The following is a 14,177-nucleotide window of genomic DNA, read 5'->3' on the forward strand; positions in this document are numbered from 1 at the left end:
TTGGCAGTTGTAATGTTTCTGGTTAGACATTTTAACTGAAAGTGGGAGCAGTTATGCTTCCCAGTTGTTAAAAACAGAGGGATACAAATAGTGAAAAAAAAATTTCCCTCGAAGAGAAAAAAACAGAACCATTCCTATGAAATAAAAAGCAAATTGTTTTTTTTAAAGAACCACTGCTAAAAACAAATTCGTTCATTTATTTATGTTATCTGTGTTAACACATTGAAACAAGAGTACCGGAAGCAAACCATTACAGTGAGCCAATATATGTGAAGAAAGAAAGCTGTAACGAGAGAGCACGCGCTGCTACAGGCGGCTATTCCACACACAAAGGAAGGCGGACAAACAACTTCGACAAACATAACCAGGTAACGCATATACAGTTATTTTGTACCTTTAGAAATACAAGTAATGACTGGAAGTGACAACACAGTAATGTATTAAATTCAATCTATATAAACAAGTGCATAGTTTGAAGTTGTCTGAGCATCATATGCTCGCCGGGGCGAGTCCCTTACAAAACACAACTATTACAAATAAAGTGGAAGCCGCAAACGGCTAACAGAGCCGACAGAAGACCATACGGTTTCATTTGCAACCTACAGAACAGCGAATAGCTACAGACAAGCACTAGACGACAGAGTGGAGCAACGGTCGACCATAACCCAGGTGACTGTAAATTGTTTACAAAAAGAACTTCCATTCCTTAACAAATTTATAAGTGGAAACAACGCCGGAAGGACCCTACCTGATATAAGGCTTGTGGGTTCGGGTTAACTCCAGAAACGCAGGGAGTATAAACCCTCGGCGTCCAGCCCTTGCAGCAACCTGCAAGAATGAGTGCGGGCGTGGATTAGCACAAAGGAAAACGAGAAAAATAAATAAAGCGGAAGGAAACAAACAAGCCTTGGACTGTGGCTCTCACCTGAAGTTGCAGAGGCAGCATTGGAAGAAACCACTGATACCCATAACCTAAAGAACAAGGAACAAACTTGTTAGAGCCTGGAGAAGAAGCAACGACAAAGTCTGGCATCGAACCAGAGCCTACCTTCCAGATAAGGTTGAAACGAAGGAGTTTATTGAAGCGTGGAGCCGGAGAGAACCTATTACAGAACCCATTACAAGTTAAGATTGTGTGCAAAGAAGCCATTCGATGGGAAACGAACAAAGAAACAGCAAATGAAACGTATTAAGGCGTAAAGAACCAACAGTATATCGCTCTCACAGGAATCCCAACGCGCAGACTAGCGAAAGGCCGGAGGAACCAGAGACTTTCAACGCCGGAACAAGAAACTGTAAGCATAAAACCCTCCACAGAGCAGAGCCGGGGTTTAACACAGCAAACGACGAAATGACTAACGAAACCAAGGTATAGCTTAACAAAAGGCGGGAGTGTCAGCCGGACAGAACCCACAGGTGGAGTTTCCCAACCGGTACAGCCGGTTACAAACCCTCCGAAAAATCTAGAGCCTGTACACTTGCATTTACACCAACGTTCAGTCACATTTATTACTGCCCAGTTGACACGGCACGCCACGTTGGAGGGCTGGGCCATCAAAAGTGGTATCAGAGCAGGTTGACAAATAGGAGAAATGGAGGGTGGTAGAGGAGGAAGAGGAAGGGGAAGAGCGATTCGGAGAATAGCAGAAGAGGGACTCCGCGAGGAGATTCGCATTTTGCGAGAAAGATTAGCAGTGGTAGAAGCTGGGGGAAGGAGGAACCCAGCAGATGATAGTGATGAGGATGTGGCAGAACCAGAAGATGAGGTTGAAGGGGTGACACCGGAACTCCGGTTATTAAAGTCAGTTTTGTTGTCTAGTCATAAGCCAAAGCATGAGCTATCCACTTATGACGGAAGTCTGTCTGCAGATGTGTTATTGGATTGGTTAAGCGAAGTGAACAAATATTTTGAGTTTGAGGAAACCAGTGAGGACAAGCAGGTGAAGTTCGCCGCCACAAAGTTGAAAGGACATGCGTCCTTGTGGTGGGACAGCGTTCAGGCGGAAAGGAAGAGGCAACACAAATAGCCTATAAAGAAGTGGGCCCGAATGGAGGCAAAACTGAAGGAAAAGTTTCTGCCAAAAGACTATCAGATCATGTTGTATAGATAGGTGCAGAATTTAAAACAAAGAGGGATGACTGTTAAGGAATTTACAGAAGAATTTTATAAGTTGAACCTGCGAGCAGGGTACGTGGAAGATACCCCAGAAAAGACAGCCCGGTTTGTAAATGGGTTGAGGGGGGAAATCCTGGATGAAATCGATATCCTCTCGCCCAGAACTTTGGATGAAGCTTATCAGTTTGCACTGAAAGCAGAGGAGAAAATTAACAGAAAACAGAATGCCAGGAGAGGAGGCGGAACTGGCAGAGGAAAAGGTAAGGTTTTTGGCAGAGGTAGAAGTGCAGGTTCCAGTGAAGAAGGCAGCAGTTCTAAGTCTGCTGGCACAGTAGAGAGGGACAATAGCACTAGAGGAGGACGACCAGCTCAGCAAGGGCGAGGAAGTGGTCGGGGCAGGGGAACTGTCCAGTGCTATCGTTGCCACAAGTTAGGACACAAGTCGTATGACTGTCCTGAAGGTGAACCGGTAGGTGGAAGAGGAGCTTATGTTGCTCAGCCAGAGGATGCTGAAGCAACACCTCAGGAGGTGGAGAACACGCCAGAGACGGGTGAAGCTTTGGTGTTGAATAAAGTGCTGTTAAAACCAGCAAAGGAAAATGCAGAACCTGACCAGCGAAAAGCTCTATTCCGGACTGTTTGCAAGTCACAAGGTAAGTGCTGCAAGCTGATCATTGATAGTGGAAGTACCGACAATTTGGTGGCAGTAGAGATGGTGGAGAAACTGGGATTGAGAAAGTTGAAACATCCCACTCCATATAAGGTGTCATGGCTGCAGAAGGGACACCAACTGTTAGTTGATGAACAGTGTGAGGTGGAGTTTCAGATAGGCAGATATAAAGACAAAATTATCTGCGATGTTATGCCGATGGATGTCTGTCACATATTGCTAGGACGACCTTGGCAGTTTGACAGAAGTGCAGTTCATGACGGAAAAACAAATTGTTACAAATTTGTCAAAGACGGAATCAAGCACACGCTTGTACCCATCAAGGAGGAAAGTACAGCTGAAACCAGTGGGGTAAAAGCATTGTTGATGGCAGGTAAAGAATTTATAAAGCAGATTGAGGATAGTGATGTGAATTTCGCTGTCATAAGAAGACCAAAAGCAGTGATATTACATACACAGATTTCAGATTTGCCCGAGGAAATCCAAAAGATGCTGCAGGAGTTTGGAGACATTGTGGTGGATGACCTTCCGGATGAACTTCCACCCAGGAGAGGTATTAGTCATTGCATTGACTTTATACCAGGGGCAAGTCTGCCAAATAAAGCAGCTTATCGTATGAGTCCTAAGGACCATGAAGAAATCAGGAAACAGGTCCAGGAGTTGTTAGACAAAGGATTGATTAGGGAGAGCATGAGCCCCTGTGCAGTACCAACCGTTTTGGCTCCAAAGAAAGGTGGAGAGTGGCGAATGTGCACGGACTCTAGAGCCATTAACAAAATTACGGTTAGGTACAGGTTTCCCTTACCGAGAATGGACGATATGATGGACTGTTTGAGTGGGGCGGCTTATTTCTCGAAAATTGACTTGAAAAGTGGATATCACTAGATCCGAATTCGGGAAGGAGATGAGTGGAAGACAGCTTTCAAGACAAATGAAGGCTTATATGAATGGCTGGTGATGCCATTTGGGTTGAGCAATGCTCCCAGTACGTTCATGCGCTTGATGAATGAGGTACTGAAGGAATTTATTGGGAAATTCGTAATCGTTTACTTGGATGATATTTTGATTTTTAGTAAAACTAAGGAAGAGCATTTCAGACATGTTTGCAGTGTGTTGAGGAAGCTGCAGCAAAACAAATTGCTGATCAATCTGAAAAAGTGTACTTTTTTTCAGCGGGAGTTAGTGTATCTGGGTTTTGTAATTGCAGAAAATGAATTAAAGATGGACCCAGAAAAGGTGGCAGCTATAGTTAGCTGGCCTTCTCCGGGGAGTTTATTTGAAGTCCGCAGTTTCCACGGACTAGCAAGTTTTTACAGGAAATTCATCAGGAATTTCAGTGAGATCTGCGCACCTATGCTGGATACGATTAAGAAAACAAATCAGCCTTTTCACTGGACTGAAGCAGCGGAAAGAGGTTTTCAGATTTTGAAAAGGAAGATTACCGAAAGGCCGATATTGAGGCTGCCTGACTTCAACAAACCCTTTCAGGTTCGTTGTGATGCCAGTGGTGCGGCCATTGGGGAAATACTAAGTCAGGAGGATAGACCAGTCGCATATTTCAGTGAAAAGCTGAACGAGAGTAGACAGAAATACTCAACCTATGACAAAGAATTCTATGCAATTATACAGGCGTTAAAGCATTGGAGACATTATCTGTTGGGTAATGAATTTGTTTTGTTTACGGATAACTCTGCATTACAGTACATTATGCAGCAACATAAATTGAACCATAAGCATGCAGCATGGGTAGAGTACTTACAGAATTTTACGTTTGTACTAAAACATATTAGTGGGCAAGCAAACAAGGTGGCAGATGCGTTAAGTAGAAGGATTCTACTCTTACAGGAAGGTACGATGCAGGTTTTAGGCTTTGAACACCTGAAAGAGCTGTATCAAACAGATGTCGATTTTAAGGAAGCCTATGAGGCTTGTCAAAACCCTCTGTTAAGGAACAACAGTCTGTGGTTGGACTATAATTTACAGGAGGGATTGTTGTTTAAGGGAGGACAGCTGTGTATTCCCAACTGCTCTATGCGAGAAAACATTATTCAGAAAAAACATAGTGGAGGTTTGGCTGGACACTTAGGTATAGATAAGACAGTAGCACAGGTACGACATTTCTATTTTTGGCCAAAATTACAGCGGGATGTACAAAGGTATGTGAGTAGGTGCAAGGTTTGCCAACTGGCAAAGGGACACAGTCAGAATACAGGTCTGTATTTACCATTACCCGTTCCGAACCGACCATGGGACTCCGTCAGTTTAGACTTTGTTCTGGGTTTGCCTAAGACACAGCGGGGTTTCGATTCAGTAATGGTTGTGGTAGATCGTTTTTCAAAAATGGCGCACTTTGTACCTTGCAAGAAGACCGGTGATGCTACTTATATAGCACATTTGTTTTTCACTAAGATTGTTCGATTACATGGGCTTCTAAGGTCCATCATCTCCGACAGGGATGTAAAGTTCACCGGTCATTTTTGGCGAACCCTGTGGAAAAAGTTGAACACCCAGTTACAGTTCAGCTCCGCCTATCATCCGCAGGCTGATGGCCAAACGGAGGTTGTAAACCGGAGTTTGGGGAACTTGCTTCAGAGTTTAACAGGTGAGAATTCCCGGACGTGGGACCGTGTACTAGCTCAGGCGGAATTCGCATATAACGATTCACCTAATCGCAGTACTGGTTATAGTCCTTTCTAGATTTTGTACGGCATGCATCCACGCGGAGTGCATGAATTACGAGATTTGGGGAAGCTCGAAAAACGAAGTGCTGATGGAGAAGATTTCGCCCAAGCAATGAGTAATTTACATGAGCAAGTAAAGCTGAAATTACAGGACAGCAGTCAAAAGTACAAACAGCGGGCTGACTCAAAGCGCCGAGAAGTTCAGTTTAACGTTGGGGATGAAGTCCTTGCATATTTACGAAAGGAGCGATTTCCGAAACGGGAGTACAACAAATTGAAGTATAAAAAGATCGGTCCCTGCAAAATCATTCGCAAATTTTCTGCGAATGCTTACGAGCTGCAGTTACCACCAGGGATCGGTATTTCTCCCATTTTTAACGTGGCAGATCTGTTCCCTTATGTCGCTGATTCGAGAGACGATACAGCAGCGAAGCCACCGCGGGACACCAGTTGTGAGGAAAGTTCATGGATGAGGCAGATGCCAGTGGCACAGCCCCTTGAGATCGAAAAGATCCTTGACACACAGGTAGCTAGGCGCACACGCAGGAAGGAATATCTGCGGTATTTGGTCAAGTGGAAGAACCGTCCGATAGAGGACAGTTCATGGCTTAACGCAACGCAGATACAGAAAGCGGGCTATTCTGTCGACGGTCTCATGGAACGGAGCCATGACTTTTTGCCACCCCGGGAGCCTGATGCAGGAGCATCCAGCTCCGAGGAGACAGAAGGTGGTTGACTGTCTCATGGAGAGGACAAGAACAAGCAGAGAACACGTGCATAGCTGGACAGGTTATCACACCTGTCATTTGTTTTTAATTTTCTTTATTATTTGTTTTATTTCCCAGAAGGTCGTTAGAGGCCATAGTGATTGCAAAATTGAGATTTGTTTTAGCTTATTAGTTAACAGTAAATTAGCATCTAGTGAAAGAAACTGGTTGGCAGTTGTAATGTTTCTGGTTAGACAGTTTAACTGAAAGTGGGAGCAGTTATGCTTCCCAGTTGTTAAAAACAGAGGGATACAGATAGTGAAAAAAAAATTTCCCTCGAAGAGAAAAAAACAGAACCATTCCTCTGAAATAAAAAGCAAATTGTTTTTTTTAAAGAACCACTGCTAAAAACAAATTCGTTCATTTATTTATGTTATCTGTGTTAACATACATTGAAACAAGAGTACCGGAAGCAAACCATTACAGTGAGCCAATATATGTGAAGAAAGAAAGCTGTAACGAGAGAGCACGCGCTGCTACAGGCGGCTATTCCACACAGAAAGGAAGGCGGACAAACAACTTCGACAAACATAACCAGGTAACGCATATACAGTTATTTTGTACCTTTAGAAAGACAAGTAATGACTGGAAGTGACAACACAGTAATGCATTAAATTAAATCAATATAAACAAGTGCACAGTTGAAGTTGTCTGCTCATAACATACTCGCCGGGGCGAGTCCCTTGCAAAACAAAACCATTACAAACAAAGTGGAAGCCACAAACGGCTAACAGAGCCGACAGAAGACCATACGGTTTCATTTGCAACCTACAGAACAACGAATAGCTACAGACAAGCACTAGACGACAGAGTGGAGCAACGGTCGACCATAACCCAGGTGACTGTAAATTGTTTACAAAAAGAACTTCCATTCCTTAACAAATTTATAAGCGGAAACAACGCCGGAAGGACCCTACCCGATATAAGGCTTGTGGGTTCGGGTTAACTCCAGAAACGCAGGGAGTATAAACCCTCGGCGGCCAGCCCTTGCAGCAACCTGCAAGAATGAGTGCGGGCGTGGATTAGCACAAAGGAAAACGAGAAAAATAAATAAAGCGGAAGGAAACAAACAAGCCTTGGACTGTGGCTCTCACCTGAAGTTGCAGAGGCAGCATTGGAAGAAACCACTGATACCCATAACCTGAAGAACAAGGAACAAACTTGTTAGAGCCTGGAGAAGAAGCAACGACAAAGTCTGGCATCGAACCAGAGCCTACCTTCCAGATAAGGTTGAAACGAAGTAGTTTATTGAAGCGTGGAGCCGGAGAGAACCTGTTACAGAACCCATTACAAGTTAAGATTGTGTGCAAAGAAGCCATTCGATGGGAAACGAACAAAGAAACAACAAATGAAACATATTAAGGCGTAAAGAACCAACAGTATATCGCTCTCACAGGAATCCCAACGCGCAGACTAGCGAAAGGCCGGAGGAACCAGAGAATTTCAACGCCGGAACAAGAAACTGTAAGCATAAAACCCTCCACAGAGCAGAGCCGGGGTTTAACACAGCAAACGAAGAAATGACTAATGAAACCAAGGTATATCTTAACAAAAGGCGGGAGTGTCAGCCGGGCAAAACCCACAGGTGGAGTTTCCCAACCGGTACAGCCGGTTACAAACCCTCTGAAAAATCTAGAGCCTGTACACTTGCATTTACACCAACGTTCAGTCACATTTATTACTGCCCAGTTGACACGGCACGCCACGTTGGAGGGCTGGGCCATCATCTTCCCTGAAGGATGATGTCAAATTTATTTAATTTGTAGGTGGATCTTTGCCCCTTACCAGCATTTAATGCATACTCATCCAAGAGTGCATCTGTCGAAGTTGAAACTTCAATATCAGTTTATGGGAGTTAGATCACTACTCCATTCTTTACATCATTGTATCTGTGAGTTATCTATGTTTGTTTATGCCTTGGTTACTAAGAAAACAAGAGGGATTACTCAAATGCTTTCTATTTGTATCAGAATCGCTGAAGATCCCTTTCTGCGCCCACATAAAAAGTTAATGATTTTCTGTTTGTATATTTTTATTTCTAAATAGTTTGCTAGTTTCTTGTTAAATTCCTTTTTGTTAGATAATGTTTTTGTGAGTTGCATGACTTAGTCATGACACATAGCGATGTATTTTGTCAAAATCACCTTAGAATGATACCCAACCTCTAGCACATCATCTCTTAACATTATTTTTATTTCTAAATAGTTTGCTTGTTTCTTGTTAAATTCCTTTTTGTTTGATAATGTATTTGTGAGTTGCAGGGCTCAAGCGATAACTAGAGATCTATTCGTCAAAATCACCTCAGAATGATACCCAACCTCGAGCACACAATCTCTTAACATCATTATATATTTTTTTGTCTCCTCCTCACTATTACAAATTTAAAACCTTAACTACTTTATAAAATAGATTTCCCAAAATCCAATCACATTTCTAATATTTAACTCAATCTAAAAATTATTAGTAAAATTGTTTTCTCCACTAAATTTAACAACCTAATTCTACAATCATTCATTTCATTAAAAAAATTATTTTAGAAATAGTCATTCTTTTTATTAAAAAATTTACTTTAAAAATAAAATAATTATCAACTGCAAAATTACTCTCTCATAAGCATACACATTTTCACCCCATTTAAACCTAAAAGAAAATAAAAATTTTGCAGCCACTTCATAGAAATGGTTATTTTTATGGAAAATTTTGTAGCCACTTCACAGAAATGGTTATTTTCATGGGAAGAAATGGTAAAATTAGAATGGTTATTTTAAGTTAAGTGGAACTATTTATAGAGAGCTCAATGTCACACCTCGAAGTGGTTATTTTCATAGGAAGAAATGGTAAAATTAGAATTGTTATTGTAAGACATTTTTATGATCAAGTGAAGAATGAGTCCATGTAGGTTAGTTTTTCATGGTGATAGAAAATTAGAATTGTTATTGTAAGACATTTTTATGATCAAGTGAAGAATGAGTCCGAATTTATTGGAAGATGCCTCCATTTTTCATTAAACACTAAACCAAAGTTTGTCATATAGGTTCGGTTGAATGCATTAGCTTTGGGTTGGAAGAGAAATGTGGGCATACACATTTTCACCCCATTTAAACCTACAAGAAAAAAAAAATTTGCAGCGAATTCATAGGAATGGTTATTTTCGTGGGAAGAAATGGTTATTGTTATGGGAAATTTTGTAGCCACTTCACTGAAATGGTTATTTTCATGGGAAGAAATGGTAAAACTAGAATGGTTTTTTTTAAATTAAGTGGAACTATTTATAGAGAGCTCAATGTCACACCTTGAAATGGTTATTTTGATAGGAAGAAATGGTAAAATTAGAATTGTTATGTTAGGTTAAATGGAACTATTTATAGAGAGCTCAATGTCACATTTCTATTTTAGGTTAAGTGGATATCATATATATATATATAGAGAGAGAGAGAGAGAGCGCTATGGAAAATTTACTAATTAATTAAAAAAAAAATTAAATAATATTATTTTAGTTAAATAATAATGTTTGTAATAATTAATAATAACAATATTTAATTGATAATAAATTGAATAGTTGATAAACATTGATAGCTATTAAAATATTTATGTGTTATTTAATTTATTAGTTATTTAATTGATGTAACACTAAGAATTTATAACATCACCACATTCTAATATTTAACACAATCTAAAAATTATTAGTAAAATTATTTAGTAAAAATTGTTTTCTCCACTAAATTTAACAACCTAATTCTACAGTCATTCATTTCATTAGAAATGCTATTTTAAAAATTATCGTTCTTTTTATTAAAAAAGTTACTTAAAAAATAATTAGCAACAACAAAAATATTATGGGAAATTTTGTAGTCACTTCACAGAAATGGTTATTTTCATGGGAACAATTGGTAAAATCAAAAGAACAATGAAAAATATTTTTAGATTATTAGATAATCCACATATTTGTATTATGGAAATTCTAGAAGTCATACTCTAAAATAAACCACACCTATTAGCATAACTATATTTGTATCTGAACATAATTTATAATTAAATTATTATTACATACATAATATTACATTAAGAAATATAATTTTAATATTACATTAAAAACAATTACATATCATCTCTTATACAATCATAAACAAGACATGTAAAAATGTCCCAATATTTACCTTATTATAAATAAATAGAAAATAAAAATTAATAATATTTCAATAAAAAATCTTTAATATTTCTTCTTTCTATTTTTAGTTTATTTTTATTTTTAAAATCTTGAAAACCATATAATATATTTTCTAAATTATATAATAATTCACTACATTGGGAGTAATTATCTTTTAATTTCCTATAACCTTATGTTTATTTCACATCTCAATCACTTATTAGTTATTAAGTATCTCATGATGAGAACATATGCTACACTAAGGAGGTGTTAGAGTTGAACTTATGAAAAATGATTAGCACTACTATTTCTATCAATCATGTGAAAAACTTTAGTTGAGGTGGTTGTTGATGATGATAATGATTTCCACTATCTATAAATACTAACTTTGGTTTATCTAACCTTATGGAAAAGGATAACAAATTAATTATTGTCTTTTAGAAATTTGTTTCCATGCTCATAAATATTGGAGATAAGTTTTCCTCAATTACTTTGGTTTATCTAACCTTATGGAAAATGATAACAAATTAATTATTATGTTTTAGAAATTTGTTTCTATGCTCATTAATATTGGAGAGAAGTTTTCCTCAATTTTTATACTTTTCATGAGTATTCTTAACTACATCATTATTATGTGAAATAAATACCAAGGTTATAATGACTACCTCATTTATATTTAGTGATATTTTACATGATTGAATTTATGAGTTTCTTTTGCAACATCTAGTGCAATTGCTAGTTTTAATAATATAAACAAATCATAGGTTGATATTTATCTCCAAAGTAGTTATGCATTTTTTCCCTTTTAATTAAATTAATTAATTTAAAAAAAATAACATATGAAGAATTGTCATATGAAGTGACTTACGTGTTTTTTGGCATGTGGTATTGATAAACTATGACATTGTAATATTGCTTATTTACAAGTTAAGAATCTCCATGGTAAAACGGAAGTAAATCTGCATGATTAATAATCTTGTTCAAACTATGATATTGTAATAATGCTTATTTACAAATTAAGGATCTCCATGGTAAAACGGAAGTAAATCTCCATCATTAATAATCGTGTTCCATATTTCTTTAAATGTATATATTTTTAACTCATGTATTAATTCTTTTTATAATTAATAATGATACTAATAATAATAATAACAACAACCAAGCCCACGGGGCTTTGGATTGACGGTTAATGGGCGCCTTGTTGAAGCACTCCTGGCACGCTGTTAAAGCACTCCTTGCAATAGGTCACCAGTTCAAATCCCCCTTGGGTACTTAGGCAGTGTTAATTAGAAAAAAATAATAACAACCATTCACATTAAAGTTATAATTTAGCTAGCTCATGTGAGAAACTTTAGTTGAGTTTAGGTAACTTTGGTTTATCTAACCCTATGGAAAAGGATAAAAAATTAATTATTGTGTTTTAGAAATTTGTTTCTATGCACATAAATATTGGAGATAAGTTTTCTTCAATTACTTTGGTTTATCTAACCTTATGGAAAATGATAACAAATTAATTATTATGTCTTTGAAATTTGTTTCTTTGGTTTATCTAACCCTATGGAAAAGGATAAAAAAATTAATTATTGTGTTTTAGAAATTTGTTTCTATGCACATAAATATTGGAGATAAGTTTTCTTCAATTACTTTGGTTTATCTAACCTTATGGAAAATTATAACAAATTAATTATTATGTCTTTGAAATTTGTTTCTATGCTCATAAATATTGGAGAGAGTTTTCTTCAATTTTTATACTTTTCATGAGTATTCTTAACTACATCATTATTCTGTGAAATGACTACAGCATTTATAATGCTACCTCATTTATATTTAGTGATCTTTTACATGATTGAATTTATTCCTTACAGCGTTTCTTTTGCAACATCTGGTGCAATTGCTAGTTTTAATAATATACACAAATCATAGATTGAGATTTATCTCCAAAGTAGTTATGCATTTTTTTTCCCTTTTAATTAAATTAATTAATTAAAAAAATGTCATATGAAGAAGTGTCATATGAAACTACTTACCTATTTTTTGTTGCTAGTTTTAGTAATATACACAAATCATAGATTGAGATTTATTTCCAAAATAGTTATGCATTTTTTTCCCTTTTAATTAAATTAAGTAATTAAAAAAATGTGATATGAAGAAGTGTAGTGTGAAGTGACTTACCTATTTTTTGGCATGTGGTATTGATAAACTATGATATTGTAACAATGCTTATTTACAAATTAAGAATCTCCACTGTAAAACGGAAGTAAATCTCCATGATTAATAATCTTGTTCAAACTATGATATTGTAATAATGCTTATTTACAAATTAATAATCTCCATGGTAAAACAGAAGTAAATCTCCATCATTAATAATCTTGTTCCAGGTTTTTTTAAATGTATATATGTTTAACTCATGTATTAATTCTTTTTATAATTAATAATAATAATAATAATAACAACATCAATCATTCAAATTAAAGTTATAATTTAGCTAGCTTTTATGATATTTTTAATTTTAGCAACTGTGAAGTATCATGAAATAAGTGTTTTGTTAACTATTATGGAGTTAGTATGGATTGATGCATATAGGAATTTACTTGTCATTTAATTTATATTAATGGGCTAGATTAGTTGGAGCAATGATCATTAAAAGCCTATGGGCATGGAATTGGGAATATCTTATATTTCTCAATAACATTCATTTAAGTTTTTTTTTTTCTTTTAAATCATAGTAAATAGATAATTTATTGGAATAAATTTTGAAAAATCAAAATCAGAGTTGTAAACTACCGCTGTAACACCAAAAATATATCCAACAATCTAACAACCTTCAAATAAAATACACCAAACAAAAGCTTTTCCTTTAATAAGTAAATGCCAAATAAAAACTAAAAACTAAATAATGATACCTTGAAAGATCTTCAATTGAATATGTATTAATGTTTTGCATTTTAATCTCTCACACACATATATATAATAAAATTAATTTACTATTTAAAATGAATCAAAATAGTAACATACCATTATAATCGAGAAAATATATCTAATATAAATCAACAACCAACAATTCAATACACTTTTAAATAAATAAATATCAAATAAAAACTAAAAAATAGTAACTTCGAAATTCTCCATATATATATTTTGTGAATTAAAATATTTTATTTTTATTTTATTATTTTAAATTTATATTATATTCTCCTATTTATTTAATTATTTCAATAATTTATGATATTAATATAATTTCTTTATATACCATACTAAATAATCCATATTACATAGGATCACTTATTAGTTCATATCTCCGTTGGGACTATGTTATAGCTGGTAGTTGAGCCTATATTAACTCAATATAAATAGAGAATTATAATAAAAGTTTTGTTGGAAAATATATATTAATTAGAGTTATTTTTAGGGGTTTGGTTGGTTGAACATTTTGTTAATTTGTTTGTGTTATTGTGTAGGTGGTTGTATTTAGGGGTTATAGTAGTAGTAGTCAGCGGCTCTCAACTTTGTATCACACTAATTTATTAAATTTTTATATTTGATTATTTGTTTGATGAAAAATCATGGCTTGTTATTTAATTTATTTTTTTCATTTTTATAAATAACAATTGAATTAAAAATAACAAAATTATGAAGGGATAGCCACCACTTTCTCAGCCTCACCACTTTCAATTTTGAATCAAAATATTGAATCTAACTCTGATGTGCAATCTAAATACATACTCCAAAAAAAAGTAATGAAATTGTTAGGAGCTTACTATTGCAATTGAACCCATTGTGGAAGTGAAATGCATTG

General features: G+C 35.9%; 1 protein-coding gene across 1 annotated transcript; it reads left to right on the forward strand.

Annotated features, from left to right (window-relative positions):
• Positions 1–2,135: 2,135 nt before the first annotated feature.
• Positions 2,136–5,483, forward strand: LOC149234476 (uncharacterized). Its single transcript, XM_089368285.1, has 3 exons — positions 2,136–3,569; positions 4,929–5,243; positions 5,328–5,483. The coding sequence occupies exons 1-3, from the start codon at positions 2,136–2,138 to the stop codon at positions 5,481–5,483; spliced, it is 1,905 nt and encodes a 634-aa protein (XP_089224411.1).
• The last annotated feature ends 8,694 nt before the right edge of the window (positions 5,484–14,177 follow it).

The sequence above is a fragment of the Pinus tabuliformis genome, chromosome 8, assembly GCF_031772625.1.
Source record: "Pinus tabuliformis cultivar Carrire ecotype Pingquan chromosome 8, CPIR1, whole genome shotgun sequence".
NCBI classification, from domain to species: Eukaryota; Viridiplantae; Streptophyta; class Pinopsida; order Pinales; family Pinaceae; genus Pinus; species Pinus tabuliformis.